The sequence below is a fragment of the Muscardinus avellanarius genome, assembly GCF_963383645.1.
Source record: "Muscardinus avellanarius genome assembly, chromosome: 1".
Lineage (NCBI taxonomy): Eukaryota > Metazoa > Chordata > Mammalia > Rodentia > Gliridae > Muscardinus > Muscardinus avellanarius.
The window spans coordinates 174,289,136-174,315,255 of NC_137786.1; the positions used below are offsets into that span (position 1 = coordinate 174,289,136).

Sequence of the window (26,120 nt, forward strand, 5' to 3'; positions counted from 1 at the left end):
TAAATACTGGGATTATAGGTGCACATCACTACACCCAGCCTGTAGGAGTCTCTCTGACTCCTCCACCCACCAACTGCTGTATGCTGTCCAAAAAATATGGATGCATATTACAGACATATAATGTAGGTAGGTATGTAGGTCTGTACTGAGACATTTTAATGATGTCCTCTAGTGATCAGTTTCCCCTGTTGGATTGAGAGCCACAGTGATTTACTGGATGTTGGGTGAGAATGTTCACCTCTCAGGCTCCTTTTACTTGGATGGTCTGAGTGAGAGGGGCAGGGGACAGTGAGGAGGCTGTAGGTCCAGATGGTGAGATGAATCTAGAAGATTACAGAAGCCTGAAGACCGCTTGGCAACCTCACGGTAGGTAATGGTAAAAGGGGCTGGAAGTAAAGACGAGCAGCCCCGAGAGGGAGTGGTCCTGCTCGTCTGAGAGGCCCGGCTCTGGCATGCAGTGACATCCATAAAGGCTGACTGACTGAATTTTAACTCATTTTCTTCAAGCCCCCAAAAGGATTTTTTTTTTTTAAAAAAAAGCACTATCTTTGGGGAAATTCAGGGTAAAGTTCAATAGGGGTAAGGTTATTGGGCTAAAATAAAGATTTTAGGAAAGATAGCAATGATGGAACTTAGATATAAGGAGTGGGCGTCTGTGGAAGAGTGGCTTTGGAAAGGTGTGGGCTACTCAGAGGTAGAATAAAGCAATTCTAACTCCTTCCCATCCCTCTCCTTCACAAGGGGAAAGCCGCAGTCCAGTGCCTATTCTGCCACACCTTAGCCTGAGAAACAAGGTGGGATAAGACAAAAGGACCTGTCCCCGCCCCAAGACACAGGCTTGCACCCACCACAAGGGAGGAGAGCTGCTCCAGGTCGTCTGGCCAGTGAGAGGGATCTGGAAGACGGACTGACTCACAGTTGGCCAGAGTTTGTTTTTCTGGTACTGGGGATTGAACCCAGGGCCACTCTATCTCTGAGGCACACCCCCTAACCCTATTTTATATTTTACTTGGAAACAGGATCTCACTAAGTTCCTGAGAGCCTCACTCAGTTACTGAGGCTGGTCAGGAACCTGGATCTTCCTGTCTCAGCCTCCCAAGTACTGGGATTACAAATGTGTGCCACCACACCTAGCTTTGTTCAAAAGCTTAGAGGTACCCTGGGCAGGCCCAGGCTAGGCACTCTTCCAAGGATGCTGCTCAGAAACTGTTATAAACTCATACTATCCCATGGTGCTGACCATTGTGACAGTCCTTACACAGATGTAGAGTTCAGAGTTTAATTAAGTGTCTTGGCCACCATCACACAGCTTTCCAATTACAGAGCTAGGATCCTAATCTAGGTCCTCAGACACCCATCAAGGAGACAATGCATCTAGCAGTCAGTACCCCATAGGATCCCCTCAGTACCCTGTTAGAATAAAGGCTCAGGGATTCTGTCCCTCCTGCCAGCCATGTGGCCAGCTCTGCTCAGCCACAGCTGTGCCTAGCCATGACACCCCTTGACCTGGGGAACCAGGACTCAGGCCCTCACCTGACTGCCTCCCCATACAACTGGTTTGAAGTGCTCTTATTCTTCAAAATTCCCCTAATTCTCTTTGGTTTGGTTTCTGAGACCTTCTTTTCTCCCATGATCTTGACCATGCCCATCACTCCTATTACGCATGAGATCACCCCGAGCTCTAGATCCACGTTTTTTATCCTCAAGCTTGGCCAGGATGTCTGACTTCAGACCCAGTGAATCCCAGACTTCCTCCAAGACAGCCCATCCCAAATCTTACCATGTAACTGATACATTTGACTTTCCATCTCCACTGCCACTACCCACTATTCTCTCTCACTGGGACTATTTCTCTTGTCCACACTGGCTCCCTTTAACCCATTCTCCTCAGGGAAGAACTTTCCAGAATCAAGTTCTTCCGGAGGCTTTCAAAGCCATGTGCAACTCAATTCTACTCTTGCTTGCTTTCCTTAGTTCCTTTCTTTTATATATTTTTTTAATTTTTAATTTTTTTCCTGCGGGTCTGAGGATGAAACCCAGGGGCATTCGACCTCTGGTACACCCCCTGCACTATTTTTTATTCTTTGAAGGGTTTCACTGAGTTGTGGAGGGCCTAAGTAGCTGAGGCTGTCTGCAAACCGTGATCCTCCTGTCTCAGCCTCCCAAATGCTGGGATTACAAGCGTGCGCTACCACGCCTGGCTTCTTTTATTTCTTTTTTTTTTGTCCTTCTCTTCTGCTTTCTCCTCTCTCCTGGGAATTGAACCCAGGAACATTCAACCTCAAAGCTATACCTCTGTCCTTATTTTTGTGTGGTACTGGGGATTGAACCCAGAGGCATTCTACCTCTGAGCTATGCCCCCAGCCCAGTTCTATTTTTTATTTAGAAACAGAGTCTCACTAAATAGTGGAAGGCCTTGAGGCTGGCTGAAAACTTGTGATCCTCCTGTCTCAGCCTCCCAAGTACTAGGATCACAAGTGTGTACCACCACATCCACTTCTTTTTATTTTGAAACAGGGTCATTGCGAGCTTGCTGAGGCTGGACTTGAACCTGTGATCCTCTTATTGGGATTACAGGGATGTAATCCAGCCAGCTCCACCCTTCAGTTCTTGACATAGATGTTCACCTTTAGGAGATCCTCCCTACTCCAGCCCTAGTATGCACTCCTGGAGCTCTCTACGCCCTTCCTCCATGACACTCACCCCAAACCTAATCTGTAGTTATTTGTTATATTGGCCATGTGGTCCCCACATCCTAAAGTTCATAGACCCTGTTTTTCATTTTCTGTTGTCTTCAGTTTCCTTTGAGAATCAAGCTGTTTTAGGACTAGGCCACAGTTATAGGCTGTGTAACTGACTGACATAGCCTGTAACTTACTCAGGCTTTTGCAGGTCCTGCTTTCTCTCTCATCTAGGCAGAACCGTTCATGGTAGGCTATAGTCCAGTCCAGGGCTGAAGCAAGCAAAAAGAGCTGACAAGGCTACCATGCTAGAGGAGCCCAGAGTCATCTTGTAAGACTTGCAAAACCAAACGATGGGTGCCGGTATGTAGGGTATGTGGAGCAGGGTGGCTTTAAAAAGATGTGTACTACTCCAAGGTACACTAAAAGCAATACAAAATCCCAACTCCTAAAGCTGGGCATGGTGGGCACATGCTTGTAACCCCAGATTTGGGAGGCTGAGACAAGAGGACCACGGTCGCGGACAGCCTCAGCTACTTGGTGAGGCCCTTTGCAACTCAGTGAGACCCTGTTTCAAAATGGAAGAATAAAAAATAGGGTTGGGGATATAGCTCAGAGGTAGAATGCCTGCCCCTGGGTTTCATTCCCGGTAACACACACACACACACACACACACACACACACACTCCCTCCCCCAATTTTTTTTATTACCCCACTGCAAAGCCTAGGTTGCTTTGCAGATTTACTTCTATGTTCTCTCAAGCAAGGGTTACTGGTTTACCTCTTGTCGGCATCATCTGTTGACCCAGGGAAGCTGCCCCTCCCTGAAACACAAAGGAGGGACTAGTGGGAGTCAAGCATATGGTCAACAGCGACTGAAAGTGCGCATTCCGGTAGGCTTGGGGAGGAAAGCTAATATTTGAAAAGCCATGGTTTAGCAAATTGTTGAGTTATGGAAAGTTCTAACTTATTCTACATTGTGTGTGTGTGTGGTCCTGGGAAATGAACACAGGGGCATTCTACCTCTGAGCTACACCCCTGGCCCTTTTTTATTTGGATACAGGGTCTCACTAAGTTGCTGAGGACGGCCTCACACCTGTGATCCTACTGTTTCTGTCTCCCAAATACTGAGACTGCAGGTGTATGGCACCAGGCTGACTTATTTTATATTTGTAGATGACACCTAGGTCACTATCAAAGATGAAAACCATAAACACATGTGGCTTATACAGTATGATTTTTCTGCTCCTGATCTGCTCATCTTCATAGGGTGAAGTTGGAAGGGTCATGTGTTTACTCTACAGCTCCTACAGTTGAGAATGCTGTGTATTCTCAACTCATAAAGATTTAATTGCAGGCAGGCATGGAGGCACACACCTGTAATCCTGTACTTGGGAAACTGAAATAGGAGGATTGCAGGTTCGAGGACAGTCTCAGCAATGTGGCAAAACTCTCAGCAACCTAATGAGACCCTGTCTCATAAAAAGGGGGGGTTGGGGGCAGTTTGGAGGTAGAGTGCTCCTGAGTTCAATCACTAGTATAAAAAATTTTAATTGCAAAACATTATTAGCTTTTAGCCTTGTAACTCACTCAGGTTTGAAGTAGAAAGGTACTGTAGTATGTTGTTAGGATTCTAATGGTAAAAAATGGCCCAGCAGCCGGGCGTGGTGGCGCACGCTTGTAATCCCCGCGCTTGGGAGGCAGAGACAGGAGGATGGCGCAGGTTCGAAGCCAGCTGCGCGCGCTGGCTTAGGAGACCGTTTCCAAATAAAAATGTAAAAATAGGTCTGGGAGTGTAGCCCGGAGGTAGAAGGGCTTCCAGGAACCCCAGTACCACACACACACAAAAATGGCCCAGCATAATTATTGAATGTTCTTCCCATAAAACAAATCCCTGCTAGCCTGTACTTCCCCCTTAGCAAATTAGCAAAAGGTGTGTTCTCTGAGGTGCAGCACATATCTTGGCAAGTTGAGCAAAGGCTGGATTTTAGCCCTCACTCACTCTCCTCTCCCAGTTTGTGCCTCTGTGTCAGGCACAAATTGCATGACTATACCTGGTGACCCTTCCTTTCATAAATGCCTAGATAGTTTAAACATAAACCAAGGATAGCCAGGTGTGGTGGCGCACACTTGTAATCTCAGCATTTGGGAGGCTGAGACAGGAGGATCGCAGTTTGCAGACAGCCTCAGCTTACTTAGGCCCTTTGCAACTCAGTGAGACCCTGTTGCAAAATAAAGAACAAAAAAATAGAGCTGAGGGTATAGCTCGGAGGTAGAATGCCCCTGGGTTCCATTCCCAGTACCGCGCGCGCGCGCACACACACACACACACACACACACACACACACACAGAAAAGGCATAAAAAATAGAAACAAAGTCCCATAAACCAGGTATAAAACATTACCAGAGTCTTATTTAAAATAGTATCATTTAATACTTTCACCTACAATAGGTAATGAGTGCTGAGATATAGCCTAGATTATGGATTAGATAAAAATACATTGTTTTGCTATTTTCTAGAAAAATGATTGTGGCATTGGCAAATCAAATGGAAAAAATAAAAAGAACAGATTTTAGCTTACTTGAAAATGGTTAGTTCTTTGTAGAGATTCAGTAAAATCTGTTTATTAAATAATTACTAGAACAAACATCTGCAACAAATATGAAACTAGGCTAACATATTCCTTTGAACAGGTTATCTGTTGGTCACACTGATAAGTGTGACTCAGGAATATTAAAATGTGGAAATGCTTAATAGTAAACAATGTCCAGTCAGTACACGAAACAGAAATTGATAACAGTCTCTTCCTTAAAATAGACTCACTTATTCATTTGTTTGAGTAAGTTAGCTCTAAAAAGAAGAGCTACAAAGAATCAGGACAACAGGATCAATTGTGGAAAGGACTTTAAACATTTCCTTTTACAAAGTAAAAAAAAAAAAGTAAAAAACAAAAAGGAAAACAACTGTAAATGACCACAGCAGCTTATCTGGCTCCAACAAGTATCATGTGACATATATTATATACACAATAAAAATGGTCAAAAGAGCTCAACTTGCTGAAAGTCAACTCAAAAGTTCATTACCACTATTTGGGTTTTCATTTGTAATTACTAAAAACAACAACAACAAAACAATGATTATCCTGTTAATCATCAACAACTATCGTTTTCATCTTTGCACTTTTGTATTTTACAGTATAAAACAGTATTCCCTTTTTTATTTTTGGTACTGGGGATGGAACCTAGGGGCATTCTACCTCCGAGCTACATCCCAAGCCCTATTTTATATTCTTTATTTTACTCTAAACAGAGTCTCACTGAGTTGCAGATGGCCTAAGTAGTAGCTGGGGCTGTCCATGAACCTGCAATCCTCCTTTCTCAGCCTCTCATATGCTGAGATTACAAGTGTGTCCCACTATGCCCAGTCCAGTATTCTCTTTATAATGAAAACAAAATCATGGACCTGGCCCACACTCATTTTCCTCAGAGATTTTGGCACTTTTCAACAGGCTGTTACCACTCTTGTAAAGCTGGTGTGAAAAAATAATTTTATAGTGTAAATATTAAACACGAGTCCTATGATTATACTCAACAAACAAGTGCAGTGTCTAAAATGTATATATTTTCATTCTGACAAATACACACTAAAATTATCTTGCAGAGCAGTGCACTGTACTTCCACATTCCACGCTGCTCATTTGCTGCTGGTCCAGAGCAGCAGAGGTAAACTCCTAGAGTCCCAGAATGCGCAGTATTCGCCTCATCTCCTTTCTGTTTAAACAACACTTGTTTATGTGAATACCATCCTTGCCTTGCGGGCCACACTACTGCAGATTGGATTTGGGCTGTAATTTGCTAATCCCGGGTCTAGGGCCTTTTATAACAATACATTTTAACCACTTTCTTTTAGGTGCAGATGCTCTCACAATGAATGTTTATAGAGAACTATATTTACATACTTAAAGATTTCTCTAATAAATGTGCTGTGTCACAACCTTAGAATTCTGCCCACTCAATTTAAAAGTGGTATCCTACAGATCTAACATTATCCAGAAAAGTTTCAGAAGCATTATGATTGTTCTGTGAATATTCAAGTTACCAAAGTCTAAATCTAGTTCAAGTATCAACATTGTGCTCTTTAGAGCATTGAAGCAGGTCACAATGAGCAGAGCACACAGCATGGCTTGTGTGGTTGATGCTGTAATACAGACAGCTGCAGCTAAAGGGAATGAATGGGGGAATTTTAGGTCTTGCAGGCTTGTAATTAAATTTCTTGTTTCTGAGCCAGGTATGGTGGTTCATGCTTGTTAACCCAGTGCTTGGGAGGCTGAGACAGGAGGATCGCGCAGGTTTGAAGCCAGCCTTGGCTACTTAGTGAGGCTCTCAGCAACTTAGTGAGACCCTGTTTCCAAATAAAGTATAAAATAGGTCTGGGAGTGTAGTCTGGAGGTAGAAAAGCCTCTGGGTTCCACCCCCAGTACAACAACAACAATAAAAATTTGTTTCAGTTTTAGGGTTTTCTGGTATGAAATATGGTAATCAATCTTTTCTACACTAGTTGCCAATCTAAACAGATAGCAATTTGCTGGGTTTAATGATAATGAAGGCATTGAAAAACAGAATTCAATATTTACAGTGCATTAAAATGGAGGTCAGTACTGCTTACTCTAAATGGCTTGAATGTGAATCAACAATAGCAGAAATTCTGTAGCTAGCAATACTGCTTAAATTCTTTGGTCATCTGTCTTCTCTTAACTTCTCTGATTGCCTATTACAAAAGGACTATGCCATGGTGAAACTTGTCCCCCCTTATACTTGCATGTCTTTCAACAGTGCCAAGGTCTCATGCCTAAGGAAAAGTTTATAGTCCAAAGCCAGAGATTTATCTTCAGGGTGAATTTCACGTGAAGTAGTAGATTATGTGGGTACCTAAAGCTGCTGGGGGTAAGAGTTTTTGAAAAACGGTTGTCTAGTGGCACGGTCACACAGACCTCAGCAACACAAGCAACTCCCTCAAGTGGAACTACAATTACACTTAAAAGAAAAAGGCGATTCCTTGTTCTTAAAGGAAGTGCAACAGTTGAAAAAACAGCATGGAAAGTTTCCAGTTGGATCATGAGAACATGATGATTTCTTTTTTCATTTTACAGTTCTGTCCATAAAGGAGGTTAAGTACATTTAACCAAACGCTAGTCATTATTTGCAAATTGTTAGAGTACAATGAATAAGTTGTAACTTTAGACACTGAAAAACAAGACACACTCATCAAACTATAAATATGGCACAAAATGTAAGATAGAGGTAGATCTACAAAAAGCCACATAGTTGTAAATTCTGACTGCAACTGGTTCTCTTTGAAACATTAGTTTTACACAAATGCTTATCTAGCATATAATAAGCCACAGGACAAAAAAAAATTCTGTCATGTAAATGTGGAGTTGAAAGTTAACACTGTCAAATTTAGCAACAAATAATTACTTTCAAGAGCAAAGAAATATGGAACTCCTAAGAACACTTCTCCAGTACCCAAAGAGAAAAAAAAAAAAAAAGAAAGAAAACCTTAAAATAAATTATTAGATACATTTAGACATTTAGGGGCACTGCTAATTTTTAAGAGGTATTAATATTATCATAGAATTTAATTCTTATAGGTATCTTGAGATTTTCATGCACTATATACTTAAATTTTTGGTCTCTTAATTTCTCTTTTGCGTCCATCTCCTCCTTAGTGTAATAAATTTTGCATTATGGTTAAAACATAATATTTTATCCACTTCTGTTCCATCAAATGCCACTATTTGGGTTATCATTGTAATTATTTACAACAACAACAACAACAACAAAAAACCCCAACCGATTATTCTGTTAATCATCAGCATATCAAAAAGATAAAAAAGATCACTTTAGGTGGTGGGTAAGGTTTCTTAAAAGTACCAAGGTGGGAGGGGGCAGGTAAAATGACCAGGCTGATAAACACAATACCTTTCACCTACTTTGTTCTTAAAAGAAGTCAAATTGCTTTTAGTTTCCTAGAGAAAAAATGGCAACATGAGAAGAATATTCAAAGAAGGAAGTTGCTTCTTTCACATCCTCACAAAGTATTAATGTTTTCTAAAATGTAATTTGCTCTGGGCTCACAGATGAGCACCTTTCATATTACATCAGATGACAGGCAAACAAACCATTATTTGCTTAGTAGTGAACAGGCTTTTTGTACATTCTAGTTAACAGGAAGTTTTCTAAGCAAAGAAAGGGAAAGGAGGATGGAATAAGCATTCAACCCTATAATGTCTACCTAGAATCCAAGAAGGAAAAAACACCACAACCGAGAGCCAACAGAATGGAAGATTTTTGCCACCTACTCCTCCGACAGAGGACTAATATATAGAATATACAGAGAACTCAAGAAAATCAGCACCAAGAAAACAAATAACCCAATTAAAAAATGGGCAGGTGAACTAGACACTTCACAAAGGAAGAAATTCAAATGGCCAATAAATGCATGAAAAAATGTTCAACATCATTAGCAATCAGAGAGATACAAATCAATTGAAACTACTCTGAGATTTCACCTAACTCCAACTAGAATGGCAATCATTCAAAACACAAACAACAACAAATGCTGGTGAGGATGTGAAGTGGGAACTCTAATACATGTTGGTGGGATTGCAAATTAGAGCAACCACTTTGGAAAACTATGGAGTATCCTCAGAAGAATGGGAATGAACTTACCTTATGATCCAGCAATACCACTTCTGGGTATCTACCCGAATGAAATTAGACCAAACTGCCAAACTAATGCATGTGTATCTATGTTCATAGCTGCACAATTCACCATTGTCAAACTATGGAACCAGCCAAGATGTCCGTCAATAGATGAATGGATTACAAACTGTGGGATATGTACACAATGGAATTTTACTTGGCCATAAAGAAAAATAGTTACATCATTTACAGGGAAATGGATGGAACTGGTGGACAGTATGCTAAGTGAGGTTAGTCAGTCACAAAAAATAAGAAATGTGGAAGCTAGAAGAAAATAGATCATGGAGGAATTCTAGACAAAAAAGGAGATTCTATAGATAAGCAAATAAGGTGACCTAACTGAGGGGATGGAAGGGGGAAAGAAGGAAATTCTCTAATGCACATGATGTACTTTAACAAACATATAAATGTCAATCACTAAGCCAAACATGAGAAGGAAGGAGGGGGAGGGAATGGGGTAGGAACCGGGTAAGGGCTAATTGGGTGATGTGTGCATGTATGTCTCCACCATCTTGCATCCCATTAAGATGTATGAATACAATGCACCAATAAAAAATTTAAAAAAGAAATGAAAGTGAATTAGCAAGTCAAAAGTGATTTTCATAAAATGCTGCAAAAATTCTTGAGTGTATTACTTGTTGATAGTAAGAAAGCCTCTGTGTGACACACAAACTGGGAAAATAAGAGTCATTTAAAAAGCCTGCCTTGCTGAGTGTGGTGGTGCACGCTTGTAATCCCCACACTTGGGAGGCTGAGACAGGAGGATCGCATGGGTTCGAAGCCAGCCTCAGCTACTTAGTGAGGCTCTCAGCAACTTAGTGAGACCCTGTTTCCAAATAAAATATAAAAAAGGTCTGGGAGTAGAGCCCGGAGGTAGAAAGCCTCTGGGTTCCACCCCCAGTACCACCAGAAAAAAAAAAAAAAAAAAAAAGCCTGCCTTTTCTCTCCTTTCTGCTGAACACATCTAAAATGTCTTACACTGAGCTTTCATGTCTGTCCTTATAAGAGAAACAAAAGTCTTTGAAGAATTGGCTCCAGTTTTCCATTGGCACCCAGGACTGCCAATGCCTCTTCAGTGAGATACTAGAAAATGTATTCAAGTGACCACTGGTAGAGGTGGCTGAATTCAACTGCTGTAAAGGGCCTCAGTCTCAGGGCACCCTCTCTGTACCCTTAATCTGACTTTACTACTGCAGAGCCTCAGTCTTAACAGTGTTTAGCAGCACTGTCATGAAGGATGTGCCTTTTCCCTATATTCAGTTCTTTATGCAGAAGAGTACGTGGCTGAACAGCACAAAAATACAATAGTGTAAAATGAATAAACTATTATGAAGTGATAGCCCAAGGTGACTGGAGGTGAATGTAGACAGAAGTCAGAGTCTTGTGGCAAAAGAAAGAATAATTTTATGGATTGCAATGAAACTGTTTAGTTTTACACCCACCTATGCATGAACAGGGTACACTTACAGATTTATGTTTTGGCAAGTGTTGGTCTGGCTATAAAAGTAGGTGTAACTATCTGCCTAAACACATGTTGATATAATAAGAGAAAAAAATAGTACTTGAGCTAAAACTAAGGCCAATAGGTAAAGATTTTTTTTAATGTGCCAAGGTTATTTAACAAAAGTATTTACCAACTTTACAGAAGAAAAAACCCAATTATCCTTTTGAAGCCACAGCACAGAATGTAATGATTAGATATTAAATATCTGTTCCTTTTGCAATTGTGAAAAGTGATTCAATTTGTTATACATTCAGATCCAAATTAGAACTAGCTGCCTTACAATGGGATTTTACTGTTATTTCTTAGCATTTGAACTTTTGACTGTTCTGCAAGTTACAAGTTAGAACTATTCTCATCAATCTTTAGATTTATTTCCCTCAAAAAATGAAGGAGCAGAGCTAGGTGCAGTGATGCACGCTTATATTTTCAGCACTTGGGAAGCTGAGACAAAAGGATAGAAGGTTCAATGTAGTCTCAGCAGCTCAGTGATATTTTCAGTACTTAGCAAGACCCTGTTTCAAAATAAAAAATAAAAAGGCTGGGGTGTGTCTCAAAGGTAGGATGTCCCTGAATTCAATACCCAGTACCCCCCCACACACAGAGCAATTAATTAATTACTTAATTAATTGGTACCGAGGATTGAACCTAGGGGCATTCTACCTCCATACTACACCTCTTTTTATTTTTTATTTGGAAGTAGAATCTTATGTTGCTGAGACTGGCCTCAAATTTGATATCCTCCTTTCAGCTTCCCAAGTACTGGGATTACAAGTGTGTACCACTGTGCCTGGCTAAAAGCAGATATTTTAATAAGCTTTATGTAAGTAGCATCCTGACCATTTTACCTTTAGTTAGTTTGACATACTTATCTGGCATAACAATAGCCTTTCTGAGAACTAGAAAATACTGCATCATATAAAAAGTCAGACTTTTAAGACAGACTTGTTGCCTCTCGGGAGGCAACAAGTACAGGGTCAAGTGTGAGCTTGCTTATGGTACTCCAAACAGTACTGAGACGGACAGTGAAGAATCCCACCTAGAATCCCAGAGTTAGCTCCCTCCCCATACCCCTCTGCATTTTGGAAAATGATCTAGGAGGTTAATACAATGACAATATAAGTCAAGGTTGACACAGCTAAGAGCTGGCTCACAGCTGACCATCTGGATATGGGGTTTTGCTGGCCCTTAAAGACTTAATATTTAATTAAATCAAATATTAAGAAAGGTACAATTCACATGCAATCCTTGTCAAAAAAGGAAAAAAGGTTAGTTTCCTATGACCAGCACAAACTGTTAACCTGTTAAGAGAAACCCATTTCCCCGGCATTCTAGAATATAGATAATTATGTTTCTTTTTAAACATTTTAGGATGAGAAGAGCAAACAAGATAAAGCCAGGAGCTAAACAACCATCAGGCCCCATCCCTCATTCTCTAAGTGGCTGGCGACATTAGACAGAAAGACAGTCCTTTTTTGTGATGGTTATGATATATTTGAATATGTAGATCTTTAGAGATTTCTTATTCATCCTGTTTGGCTTATGGCAGGTGGTTTTTGTTTTCTTGGTAGAATAATTTATTAGTGCTTTCTAAGAGGCTCAAACATGATCACTGGCCAGATTCCAAAGAGAAACTGTGGAAACAAGACAAAAAGAGAGAATATAAGATTATTCCATGTTATCCTTGAAAAGGAATGAGAAGAAATCCACGGGCTGTGACTATAGTGCTTTGCAGGTTAGCTAGCAACTATCTCAGTACTAGTAGCCTGAGCACAGCACAGCATACTCTTTCCAGATGTGCACCAGATCTCAGAAATGATTTTCATTTAACTCATTCAAATTTGTTAGGCATCTAATTTGTTAAGAATGGAGATGGGCATTTAAGTGGTAAGCCTTAAAACCACTCTGCCATACAGCTATTAACAGCTCCATTTTTTTGTGTGTGGTGGCACTGGGGATGGAACCCAGGGGCCTTCTAACTCCGGGCTACACCCCCAGACCTATTTTATATTTTATTTGGAAACAGGGTCTCTTAAGCCACCGGAGGCTGGCTTCGAACCAGCGTGATCCTCCTGTCTCAGCCTCCCAAGGCAGGGGATTACAAGCATGCGCCACCATACCCGGCTAACAGCTCCATTTTATTGTTTATTGTTGAAGTAACTGGGGCTTAAAGAAGAGACTTGTTCAAGGTTATGTAGTAACAACTGGAAGACTTAAGATTCGAAGCTTTATTATTCCAAAGCCTGTGCTTGCTCTACTACCTCTCCATTCTTCCCCTTTTCTTCCTTTACATCCATACCATCCTTTTAATACCTTCCCCACCAACACACACACACACACACACACACACACACACACACACACACACACACACACACCACTAGGACATGGACTTACCTTCACTTTTGGCCTGTATCTCAGGTACAGTGTTCTTGTATATAAACTGAAAGAAAAGGAGGAGGGGGGAAGGCTCTTCAGAATGACTTTTAATCCATGCATAGTGGTTTACTGACAAAATTAACCATAGTGCCTTTGGATGTACAAAGAAAAACAATACCGGTTTAACTTTTGTTCATTTAGTAACTTTTTTTGTGTACCTATTATACAGTAAGATGCTAACGAAGATAGAGAAATGACCAACTCATAGACCACGACATCAGGATGTTTGTAGTTCAGTAATGAGCAGCCTACTAATGCTTGATGATTCACAAGTAGATGTGCCATCTTTGAAGATATGTGGTAGCAAGCATTAAATATAAGTATTAGATACCCAGAAAGGTAACAAAAAGTCTCCTTAGTATTTGTTTTACTTTGTGGTACTGAAGACTGAACCCAGGGAGTTCTACCTCTGAGCTCTACCCCCAGGCTTCCTTCTTTCCTTCCTTATTTATTTATTTTTGTGGTACTGGGAATTAAACCCAGGGGCATTCTGCCTCCTAGCTACATCTCTAGCCCTATTTTGTTTTTTATTTCGAAACAGGTTTCACTAAGTTGCAGAGGGCATCACTAAGTAGCTGAGGCTGGCCACAAACCTGTGATCCTTCTGTTTCAGCCTCACAAGTACTAGGATTACAAGTGTGTGTCACCATGCCTGGCTTTCTTTAGTACTCTTTAAAGTGAGTTACCATTGGAGATGGAATTAAATTCTAAAATCAGTATATACAGCAAAGCATGGTTAAATTTAACCCTGAAAATTCATTAAACTGTTTGTAATATCTAGCATATAGTTTTATGAATAGTAAGAACACTACTTAAATGTATTGACATAGTAACATATACCATAGTACAAATGTAAAACATAATTATATAGTATTTTAACAAGAAAGAAATTAGAATATAATAGCTGAATTTGTATAATTTAATATAGCTATGATGGCATTTTACAGTTATCTAAAACTGGAACTGTAAAGACCAACAGTTTTGATATTCCTTTTTGGATATAGGCTCTCTCTTTGACTTAGTTATTTTTGGTACTGGAGATAGAACCCAGGGGCATTGTACCTCTGAGTGATACCCCCAAGCCCTAATTTTTATTATTTATTCTGAAACAGGGTTTCACTGAGTTGTGAAGGGCCTTGCTAAGTAGCTGAGGCTGTCTGCGAAACGCAACCCTCTGGTCTCAACCCCCTGAATGCTGGGATTACAAGCATGAGTCACCACGTCTGGCTTGTTAGTTTCTTTTAACATTGTCTATTATTGATGTTTTAAATGTTTTATCCAACAACTAAAAATTAAAAAGTTGATTTCAGGAGAAAATTTGTTTGCATCGAGGCTGACATTTGTATCAAAGTAAGATCTGTTCAATTTAATAATTTCAATAATCTATAAAGTATTTAATAGATTAGGAAATCGAGGCTTAGAGCCAAGTAAATAATTGGTTCAAGACTGTTACACAGTTATGAAGTGATAGAGCCATGACCTGAACTCAGATATTTTTATTCTACTGTATTAACTCTTTGAAGCAAATATTAGTACTTCTTTCTCTCGTTTTGTGTGTGTGTACGTGTGTGTGTGTGTGTGTGTGTGCGCGCGCGCGCGCACATGCGTGTGTGTGTGTGTGTGTGTGTGGGGTACCAGGGATTGAACACCGGGGACTTTTACCTCTAAATTACACCTCCATCCTATTTTATTATTTTGAAACAGGGACTCACTAAGTTGCTGAGGCTGGCCTTGAACCTGTAATTCTTTTGTCTCAGCTTCTCAAGTACTGGGATTGTAGACATGTGCCACCACACTTGGCTATTAGTACAGTACTTAAGTCTTTTTTATTTTTTAAATTTTTTTATTTTTTATTGGTGCACTGTATTCATACATCATAGTGGGATACAAAAAACTTTTGTAGATATACATGCACACATCGCCCAGTCAGCCCCCACCCGATCCCCACCCCATTCCCTCCCCATCCCTCCTTTCCAAGCTTGGCTTAGTGGTTGACATCTAGTATTATAGCAATTTATCCAAAATTAAAAATGATAATCTCACATAACAGTTTCATTTGTCTGATACCAAGCTTTTGATGACTTAAAGATAACATTTTAATATTTCTTTTTATTTTCTTTCTTACCAGAGAATATTTTTTTTAGGTGAAACTATCATATATTTATATATTTATTTTTCAGGAAAAAAATCTAACCTAATATGGAATATGGACTCTAGATACCCAAAACGATCTCGAAAAAGAACAAAGCTAGAAGATGTATATTTTCTAATTTCAAACCTTATAAAACTACAATAATTGAAACAGTGTAGTACTGTTCTAAAGGCAGATATATAAACCACTGGAGTTAAATAAAAGCCTAGAGATACATTCTTCCATATATTGTCAAGTTATTTTTGACAAGGTTTCCAGGAACATTTGGTGGAGGAAATAATAATCTTTTAACTAAATATTGTTGAAAAATAATAATTACACGAAAAAGAATAAAACTGTACCCTTACCTAATCCCATACACAAATATTAACTCAAAATAGATAAAAGACCTAAATATAAATCTTAAGACTATAAACTTTTAGAAGAAAATCTGGGTCATAAAACCTCACAACATTGAAATTGGCAGTGATTTCTTGGATATGATTTCAATGGCACAGGCAACAAAAGGGTATACAAACTCCTTAAAAAATAAAATATTGTATATCCAAAGACAATGTAAACAGAGTTAAAAGTTACCGATAGAATGGGATAAAATATTTCCAAATGCTATATCTGAAGGTATATTATTCCAACTAGACATCCTAAAAATAAAACAATAAAAGCAAACAATACAATTTAGAGATAGGTATAAGACTAACATAAATAATGAATCTCCACAGATAACTAGTCTTATTTGTCTGTTGGATGGAAAATCTTGTTTCTCTGGTTCTGGTGTGTGTTACCTATTTCTTCTTTGTAGTTAATCTCTTTGAGTATTTTCTCTAGCACTGGTTTTGAAGACATAAATTGCTTCAGTTTCTGTTTGTCATGGAAGCTTCTTATTTCTCCATCTAATTTGATAGAAAGTTTTGCTGGGTAGGAAATTTTTGGCTGGAAGTTGTTTTCTTTCAGAGTTTGGAATATGTTACTCCAAGCCCTTCTGGCTCTCATGACTTGGTTTGGGAAGTCTGGAGTGATTCTAATTGGTTTGCCTCTGAATGTCACTTGGCCCTTTGTTTTTGTTGCTTTTAAGATTCTCTGCTTGGCTTCCACATTGGTCATTTTGACAATTATGTGGCGTGGGGATCCTCTTCTCTGATCCTGTCTAAAGGGAGTTCTATAAGTTTCCTGGACCTGTGTATCGACCTCTTGCTCTATGTTTGGAAAATTTTCTGCTATTACTTCCTTGAAGATATTGTTGATCCCTTTGGTTTCACCTTCTTTTCCCTCCTCTATTCCAATTATTCTTAGGTTAGCTCTCTTATATGGGCCCATATTTCTTCAATGTCAGATTCCTGCTGTCGGATAATTTTTTCTAGATTAGAAACTATGCGTTCATTTTTGGATTGCTCATCTTCTAAGAGCGAGATTCTATTCTCCATGTGGTCTAATCGGTTGTTTGTACTTTGAATTGAGGCCTTTACTTCATTAATTGCATCCTTTATCTCTTTTTGGCTCTCTCTGAATTCTTTTTGAAACACCTCTATTATTTATACAGTTATTTTCCTGATTTGATCTTCTAGAAATCTCTGAATTTCTGTTTTATCGGGTTCTGATGTTGTGGGATTGTGGGCATTCATTGCTCCATTGTTATTCCTCTTTCCCATGATTTTGGGAGTTTGTGCCTTCTCTGGGTTCTTCCCTTGGGTCACTACGACTTCTCTTAAGGTGCTCTGGATCTCGAGTCTGTGGTATCTCAATCACCACTACTCCTTTACTGGTTTGTATCGCAAAGTCTCAGACCCAGGGAGTCAATAGAGGCTGCTTTAGACCATGGGGGTGCCAGGTTGGGCGTTCTCCTATGGTGTGATATCTCTGCCACCGCCACTCCCCCACTGGGTCAAGTTCCTAGGAGTTAGTACTGGGGTTTCTTCTCTGGGGCCCGCAATTTGACTCACTGTTGTTGAATACACAGATGGAGCTGTAGTGGACTCGGTGAATTCGCTGCTTTTGCCGCTGCCGCTGGTAGCAATATGGCGCCGCTGCTACACCCTCAGCCGTGAGGCTGGCGTATTTCTTCTCTTTTTTTTTGAACTCCGCTCTGAGTCCCTGCAGCATGTGCTGAGCCCAGCCACTGGGAGCTTTAGATGCTCCCTGCGCCGAAAAATCTGCCGAATCTCGCCGGGCTCTTCCGCAGTGGCTCACCTCAGCTCACTGTCCGGGCTCTTCCGCAGCAGCTCACTTTGGCTCACTGTCCGGGCTCTTCCGCAGCAGCTCACTTTGGCTCACTGTCCGGGCTCTTCTGCAGCGGCTCACCTCGGCTCGCTGTCCCGCCACTCCTCTCTGGAGCTTGGTGGGCTGTTGAATGCGTTGGTCTGGAGCCGTCCGGTGAGCTCGCCGCTGCCGCCGGCAGTATGGCGCTGCTGCTGTGTCCTCGGCCGTGAGGCTGGCGTATCTCCTCTGTGGCTCTGAGCTCTGTTATGAGACCCCCTCCTCTCTGGGGCTGGTGATTTTTTTGTTTCTCTGGTGATGGTGTTTTCTGGCTGTGAAAGGCGCTGATTTTGTGGTAATAGAGATTGGTTGTTAGTGGGGCTCTTAAGCCCCGCTTTTCTCGGTCGCCATCTTCCAGTACTTAAGTCTTACAGGGCACATTTATCATATCATTAAATTCTCAAATCATCCTTCTGAGGTATTTTTATTCACATGATGCATTCAATGAGGTATATATAGAAAAAACTTTTATACAACTGAAGTTTAAACATCTAATCTTCTTTTATTTTAGTTATTTAGAATGAAGTATATCTAAATTATATTCTATTCTTCCCTGCCTACTTTTTAAAAATGATAGTAGCGGGGCATGGTGGCACATGCTTATAATCCCAGTACTTGGGAGACTGAAACAGGAGGATCACAGGTTTGTTGCCAGCCTCAGCTACTTAGTAAGGCCCTCTGCAATTCAGTGAGACCTTGTTTCAAAATAAAGAATAAAAAATAGGACTGGAGGTGTAGCTTGGAAGGAGAATGCCCCTAGGTTCAATCTCCAGTACTGAAAAAAAAAAAAAAAATAGTAAGGGGCTTGGAACTATAGCTCAGTAGCTCACTGACCGAGAGTTTGTCTAGCATGTGCAAGGTCAACATCAAGAAAAACAAAACAGAAGACCTTGCCACAAAATCTAGTTAAATTGCTTTCATTGTTAAATTGCTTTCATTTTTTTGTATTTACTTTACTCCACATGGAAACTAATTCTTTCACAGATTTATTAATTACATAGGTGTGACTTTTGTTTGTTTCACTTAAGAATTAGAGATTACATACATTGTTGTTATCAGAGTCATAATTTTAAATGGCAAAAAGGACTTGTAACTTTATTTATGATTGTCTTAACTATTGAGTAGTTCTATTATTTTTGCTTTGCTAAAAATAAGTAACATTGTGATAAGCACTTTTCTGTTTATAAACAATTTTTCATTTTTGGGGCAATTTCTCTAGGATAAATTCCTAGAAATATAATACCTAGGACAAAAACATAAAAATTTTAAATATTTTTGTGGTGCTTGGGATAAAATTCAAGACCTCACACGTGCTAGGCAGGCACTCTACCACTGAGCTACACTCCCAGCCCAACATTTCATTCTTATGAACACATGTAATGTCAAATTTCTTCTTAATGTGCTGGACATGGTGGTTCATGCCTGTAATTCCAGGACTTCGGAAACTGAGACAGGAGGAGGATAGGTTTAAAGCTAACCTCAGCAACTTAGCAAGGTTCTCAGTAACTTAGTGACATCCTGTTTCTAAATGAAAAATAAAATGGGGCTGGTAGTATAGCTTGGAGGTAGCACAAACAAACCCAAAAATTTCTCCTCAAATGAGTTGCATTAATTTATACTGTCAAGTAATGTGTAACCATACCATTCTCACTGCAACCTGAAGAATACAGAAGGGAATTTCAAAACACTGTAGCTCATTTCATAAAATGTATCCTATTATTTTATTTTAAAATCATTTTAAGTACGTAATTATTTTTGAATATGCAATATAAAAATCTGAAAAATTCAAAAGTATAGAGTAGAAAGGAAGTATCTACATCTGACTCCCTGTTCCCAGTTCTTTGCACAGAGGTAACTGATGTTACTTATTAGTTTCCATATCCTTACAGTTTATGTCCTTATAAGTATATACTAAACTCTTTTTCACAAAAATGGGTAAATATACCATTGTTTTTGAAGGTATTTCTTTGATGAAAACTTTCTATTCTCTCGTTTCTACAAATATCCCAAAACATATGGTCCTTCTCCTTTTTTAAAATTAAAGTTTCTGGGCTGGGATGTAGCTCAGTGGCAAAGCGCTTGCCTGGCAAGTGCACTGCCCTGGGTTTGATCCCCAGTCAAAAAAGACAAAAAAAAGACCCCCTTTAAAATTTAAAAAGTTTCAAACTAACATTCAAAATTGGTATGGTAAATTCCTGTATTCCTAGCCGGGTGTGGTGGTGCACACTTGTAATCCCAGAATTTGGGAGGCTAAGATAGGAGGATCATGGTTCATAGACAGCTTCAGCTACTTAGGCCCCATGCAACTCAGTGAGACCCAGTTTCATAATAAAGAATAAAAAATAGGGCTGGGGGTATAGTTTGGAGGTAGAATGCCCCTGAGTTCCATCCCCAATACTAGATACACACACACACACACACACACACACACACACACACCCTGTATTCCTTTGTATTGTCTCTAAAGGAAAGGGGGAGAGAAAAACACCATGTCCCTGAAGCATGCTTTCCCTTTTGTTCTAAAACCCTAGCCAGGTTAAGGAGACACAGAGAACAAGCTTGGGCCAGAGTCCAGATATATATTATCTTGAAGGCCCTTGGCTTTCTCTGTACACTGGGAATGAGGGCAGGCTAGTGTAATCTGTAGAAAGCTTCTTCTTACACATATGCCAGGACAGTTGCTCCTTGGAATGCTGGTCCTACAAAGCAAATTAAACTGATGCTGATGATGTCACTGCTTCTGAGGCATAATGTACAAAATCACTGAGTGGTGCTAGATGCAGAACCAAGGGCACTGTGGAAAGGATATGTGTCATTTGTCTGGCAGGCCACCACTGGATAAAACACCATGAGGGCAAGGAGGCGCCGTCCAGATGTGCTGTCAGCCTGTTGCCAATTAACTCTTCTAGGAGCAGTCACTGATCTCTCATAAGCTTTCCCTATAAACCATGTCTCCTACATTGTCTTGGGGCACTTTCTTTGGCCTTTCCACAACCCAACCCATTGTCCTGGTACAAGAGGGTTGTGGACATGACAACTGGTGAGCCCAGAAGGGGGCCAAAGAAACTGTCATGGGCACCAAGACTATGGAGTTGAGAAGAGGAAGTACATGTGTGTGCCCTTGTGTGTATGTATCAACTCTTGGGATGGCCTTTCCTGTAGTGGGGAGGAGTGGCAGCTATAGTGGATGCCTGGGAGCCACTATGAAAGTGTGGTGATGCCCCCGAACACTCTAAGAATTAAGGGAAGTATTTTTGCTTATGGGCAAGCAACATGGTCTAAAGACAAAGAAAGCCGGGTGTGGTGGCACATGCCTGTAATTCCAGTACTTGGGAGGCTGAGACAGGACAATCCAGGTTCCAGGACAGCCTCAGCAAGTGTGAGACTCTCTTCAACCTAGTGAGACCCTGTTTCAAAATAAAAATAAAAGTGTTTTTAATATAAATGGGTGTTGGATTTTGTCGAATACTTTTTTAGCATCTATTGCTATGATGTGGTTTTTGTTCTTGGTTCTATTTATGTGGTGAATAATGTGTATTGATTTGGGTATGTTGAACCAGCCTTGTTTTTCTGGGATGAAACCAACTTGGTTGTGGTGTACTATTCTCTTGATATGGTTTTGAATGCATATAGCAAATTTTGTTTAGAATTTTTGCATCTATGTTCATTAAGAATATTGGTCTGTAGTTTTCCTTTCTTGAGGTATATTTATTTGGTTTGGGGATTAATGTGATACTGGCCTCGTAAAAGGAATTTGAGAGAGTTCCATCTCTTTCAATTTCCCGAAACAAGTTGTGAAGTATTGGTATTAGTTCTTCACTGAAGGTTTTGTAGAATTCAGCTGGAAACCCATCTGGGCCTGAGATTTTCTTTGATGGAAGAATTTTTATCACCATTTCTATTTCTTTGTTTGCTCTTGGTTGGTTTAGGCTTGCTATGTCTTCTTAGTTCATTTTAGGTAGGTTATAGGTGCTTAGAAATCTATCAATTTCTTCCATGTTTTCTAGTCTATTGGAATATAAAGTTTCAAAATAGTTTCTGATAATCCTTTGAATTTCTCCACCATCTGTGGTGATGTCTCCTTTTTCATTTGTGTTTTAATAATTTGAGTTGATTCTTTCTTTTGGTTAGGATGGCTGGGGGTTTATCAATTCCTTAGAAAACTGGGAATAGATCTACCATATGATCCAGCTCTACCACTCCTGGGTATTTTTCCAAAGGGGTTGAAACCAGAGAACTACAGAAACATAAGCATTCCTATGTTCATAGCAGCACAATTCATAATAGCCAAAATATGGAACCAACCTAGGTTTCCATCAACAGAAGAATAAATTGCAAAATTATGGGAAATACACACAATAGAATTCTACTCAGCTATAAAGAAGAACAAAATCATGTCATTTGCAAGAAGATGGAAAGTCCTGGAGAGCATTATGTTAAATGAGATCAGCCAAGCACAGAAAGAGAAGGGACATATGTTTCCTCTAATATGCCCAAATTAAGGAGCATTGGGGATACCAGAGGGACTCCAGATAACGGAAGGGAAATCTCAGCAAAGTCTGAATGGAAGGATAGGAGAGGAAGAAGGATAAACTTGATTAATGAGGGGCTACATCCGAATATGTGTAAAAGTATGAATATAGCATGGTTACCCTGGACATTCATTGTTGGGAGGGGGGTAGGAAAAGTGGGGGTGGGGGAAGAGGGCACCAAGTACAGTTTAAATGTATACCATTTATTTTCAATAAATATTAAAAAAAATAGGGCTAGGGGTATAGTTCAGAGGTAGAATGGTGCTGGGTTCAATCCCTAGTACTACAACACACACACACACACACACACACACACACACACACACACACACACACACACAGTGCTGTGTGGGATGTCCCCTGTGCCACGGCAATGCAGGCAGTGACAAAGGCAGAGCTGCAAGCCTAAGTCATGTTAAGTAATTTTGAAAGAGTTACAGCTGCAGGTGGAGCACATTTAACTCAGGCAGGGACTACTGAACACGTATTTGCTTTTGTGAGTGTTGATGAGGATTTGTAAACTTTAGCCTGTTTCTCTGCTAAACTGAAAAGTTAATGTTTACCAAGAGCTAGAGCAAGGATGGTGCTTACTTACAAGGACTGCGACCCCCAAAATGGGATACCTGTGAACCCAACACCTTAAAAGAAGAGGAAGACTGAGATGGTATTGCCAGGGACCAGAGAGGTCATAATTCAAAAGGTAGAAAATAAACAAATAGACACAAAAGGTAGAAACAGTCCAGCCAAGGCCAGTGGGAGGGGATGCTCAGGATCTGCCCTCTTCTCACTAGCACCTGCATTTCTCCAAGAGAGATTAGACTGCTGCTGAATTGGTAAAAGTGGGGAACAAGTTTAGGCAAAGAGCCAGGAAAAAAATGTAACAGAATGGCTGATTCATTTTTGGGACACGGGTGCCAAAGGCACCCTCCATCAAAGAGTGAAATGAGTAAAATCACCTCAGTTGACCACACACCAGACCCAGTAACAATGTGTATATACAGGCATCAATTAGAACCCTGCAATCTCTTTGTTGTCCTGGCTGACAGCTGCCTGTAAAATCCTTGGTCCCAAACTGGGATTTTACCTATGGTACCCCCACATGGCAATCCATAGAAGAACTGCAAGATATCCTAAGGGCATTAGGGATCAAGCAGATCATTTATACAAATAACTACACTGGTCTTGATAATAAATATTCATAGCAGGAATGAAGAACACCACTCCCAAATTGGCTCCCAAATGTTCTTTTCCAAAGATATTTAAGTATCCTCGTCATATGTCATGATATTGTGGCAGCAACTCTGGCCTGGTGGACAAAACCTGATGTCAAGGTTTCATTATACTGCTGATGTGATGCTAACTTCTGAGTCTTTTCTCCATCTAGAGGGGGCAGGTCCAATGGTGATGGTGCATCTCTAAGAGAGAGGAAGGGCCAACAAGTCCTTTAAATTGCAAGCAATGTCCTCCAAGTACTTGGATATCTGGTTGGACACTGATGTTTTACAAGTCTAAGTTTTCCTAACTCCCACAGACTTTCTCAGGAGTGTCAAGGTACTGGCATCTATACTTAGCACAAATATTAAAACTCTTTTATGATTTAGTAAAAGGGAAAGCCTGGTGGGACTAGGAACCTGAGCACCTTGAGGCCTTTTTACAAGCAAAAGATATCTGAAGAGCAGTTATAAGACTTGGGCTTATTGGTCCAAGAGCCCTATGAATTAGATGTTTTTAGGTTGCAACGACAGGGCAATAAACAAGTTCCCTTATGACTTCTGCCTGTCATAGCCATGAAAGGGGATAAGATACAGAAAGATATTTGGAAATGACTACTATGCTTAGAACAGCATATCACATGGTAGCACATGGCCATTCTTTGTAGGAAATTGTTCTAGGTCTCAAGAATATTGGCTTAAGGATTTATAGCGTTTTGGTTGCTTTCATGAAAGACTGATTTTCTTGAAGAAACTAAAGACAATGACCTTGATGTCCTTTTGCTATCTAGCTATTTCCTCCTGTTTTACTACACTTTGCTTGCTTTGCTTAAGTCTACCTTAAGACTGCCTCAAGGAGGTTGCTGAAGACAGCAACTTCTGCCACTCTTGCAAAAACTGCCATATAGCAACTTATCTTCTAAAGTATTTCTAATCCAACATTCTACTCCTTAGCCAGAGACACTTTATGATTTGATGACTCAGCCCTAATTTTATCAACTTGTAGTAAAAGGAATCTGAGTTTTGCTCTTTGAGAACAGGAATAAAGTATCAAGAGCATTTTTTTCATTGTGTTGTCCTGTTCCCTGCCTGGTATATAGAGTCCAGCAATGCTTCTCTACCAGGCAATCAGAAGTAGATAGATGACCTGGTTAAAACAAGATGGCTGGAAGATATGCCAGCTAAAGATGTGGCTGCTTGGCTGAAGAGAAAGACAGGCCACAGCTGAGTGTGGTAGTGCACCCTTGTAATCTCAGTACTTGGGAGGCTGAGCTGGGAGGATCTCAGGTTCTCGGCCAGCCTCAGCAACTTAGTGAAACCCTGTTTCCAAATAAAAAACAAAATAGGGCTGGGTGTGTAGTTCAGAGGCAGAATGCCCTTGGATTCAATCCTTAGTAGCACCACCAAAAAAAAAAAAAAAAAAAAAAAGAAAAAAAAAAGACACAAGGAAAAAAAGTTCTCTGGCCATCAGGACCATCAATGAACATGACTGCTTCACTAAATTGCTAAGCTGGCTGCAAACCTGGGATTCCTCTGTCTCAGCTTCCCAAGTACTTCCCAAGTGTGCACCACCGCACACAGCTCTTCTAATAGTCTTTTTCTAACCAAACAGTTCCTCAGTATTTTCTTGTCTCTCTTGTACCTGATGGGTCTTAGGACAGGATTTTCTTTCTGTAGGTTGACCTATGACCTGGTCCTTCAATGTTTCCTGATAACCAAGATATAAGCTATTATTGACTCAAAGGGAACTTTTAAATCCCTTTTCTTCAAGTATTTCAGCTCTCTCAATTCTGAGAAGAATTTGAGGTTAAATGTAGCCTAGTCACCTGATAAGACTGCATGCATTCATTCATTAAATCATTTTACAGTCTATAATGAGTGCTTACCATGAGCCAGGCATTTGTTCTAAGCACTTGGGAGAGTGGCAGTGAGCAAGATAAAGCCCCTATTCTTTTTTTTAAGAGATTTTTTATTTTATTTATTTATTAATTTTTTTGTGGATCATACTGAAAATGTGGATCATTTAGACTGTGCTTGGTGCCCTCTCCCACTCTCCACTTCTCCTTCCCCCCTCCCAACAATAAGTGTCCAGGTTAACCATGCTACATTCATACTTTAACACATATTCGAATGTGGCTCCTCCATTAATCAACCTTAGCCTTCTTCCTCTCCTACCCTTCCCTTTCAGCTTTGCTGAGGTTTCCCCTCCATTATCTGGAGTCCCTCTGGTATTCCTAATACTCCCTAGTTTGGGCATATCAGAAAAAAACATATGTCCCTTCTCTTTCTGAGCTTGGCTGATCTCATTTAACATAATGTTCTCCAGGTCTTTCCATCTTCTTGCAAATGACGTGATTTTGTTCCTCTTTATAGCTGAGTAGAATTCCACTATGTGTATTTCCCATAATTTTGCAATCCATTCATCTGTTGATGGAAACCTAGGTTGGTTCCATATTTTGGCTATTACAAATTATGCTGCTATGAACATGGGTATGCATATGTTACTGTAGTTCTCAGATTTCAACCCCTTTGGAAAGATACCCAGGAGTGGTATAGCCAGATCATATAGTGGGTACATTCCCAGTTTT

General features: G+C 40.2%; 1 protein-coding gene across 2 annotated transcripts in view; it reads right to left on the reverse strand.

The window, feature by feature from the left end:
* Positions 1-12,528: 12,528 nt before the first annotated feature.
* The window catches only part of ACER3 (alkaline ceramidase 3), a gene marked incomplete at both ends in the record, with an annotated part of 127,750 nt that continues 114,158 nt past the window's right edge, over positions 12,529-26,120 (reverse strand). For both annotated transcript variants that reach the window (XM_080697181.1, XM_080697180.1), the window contains 2 exons: positions 12,529-12,582; positions 13,346-13,391. In XM_080697181.1, coding sequence (XP_080553307.1) covers positions 12,529-12,582; positions 13,346-13,391 — 100 coding nt within the window. The remainder of the gene's footprint in view (positions 12,583-13,345; positions 13,392-26,120) is intronic.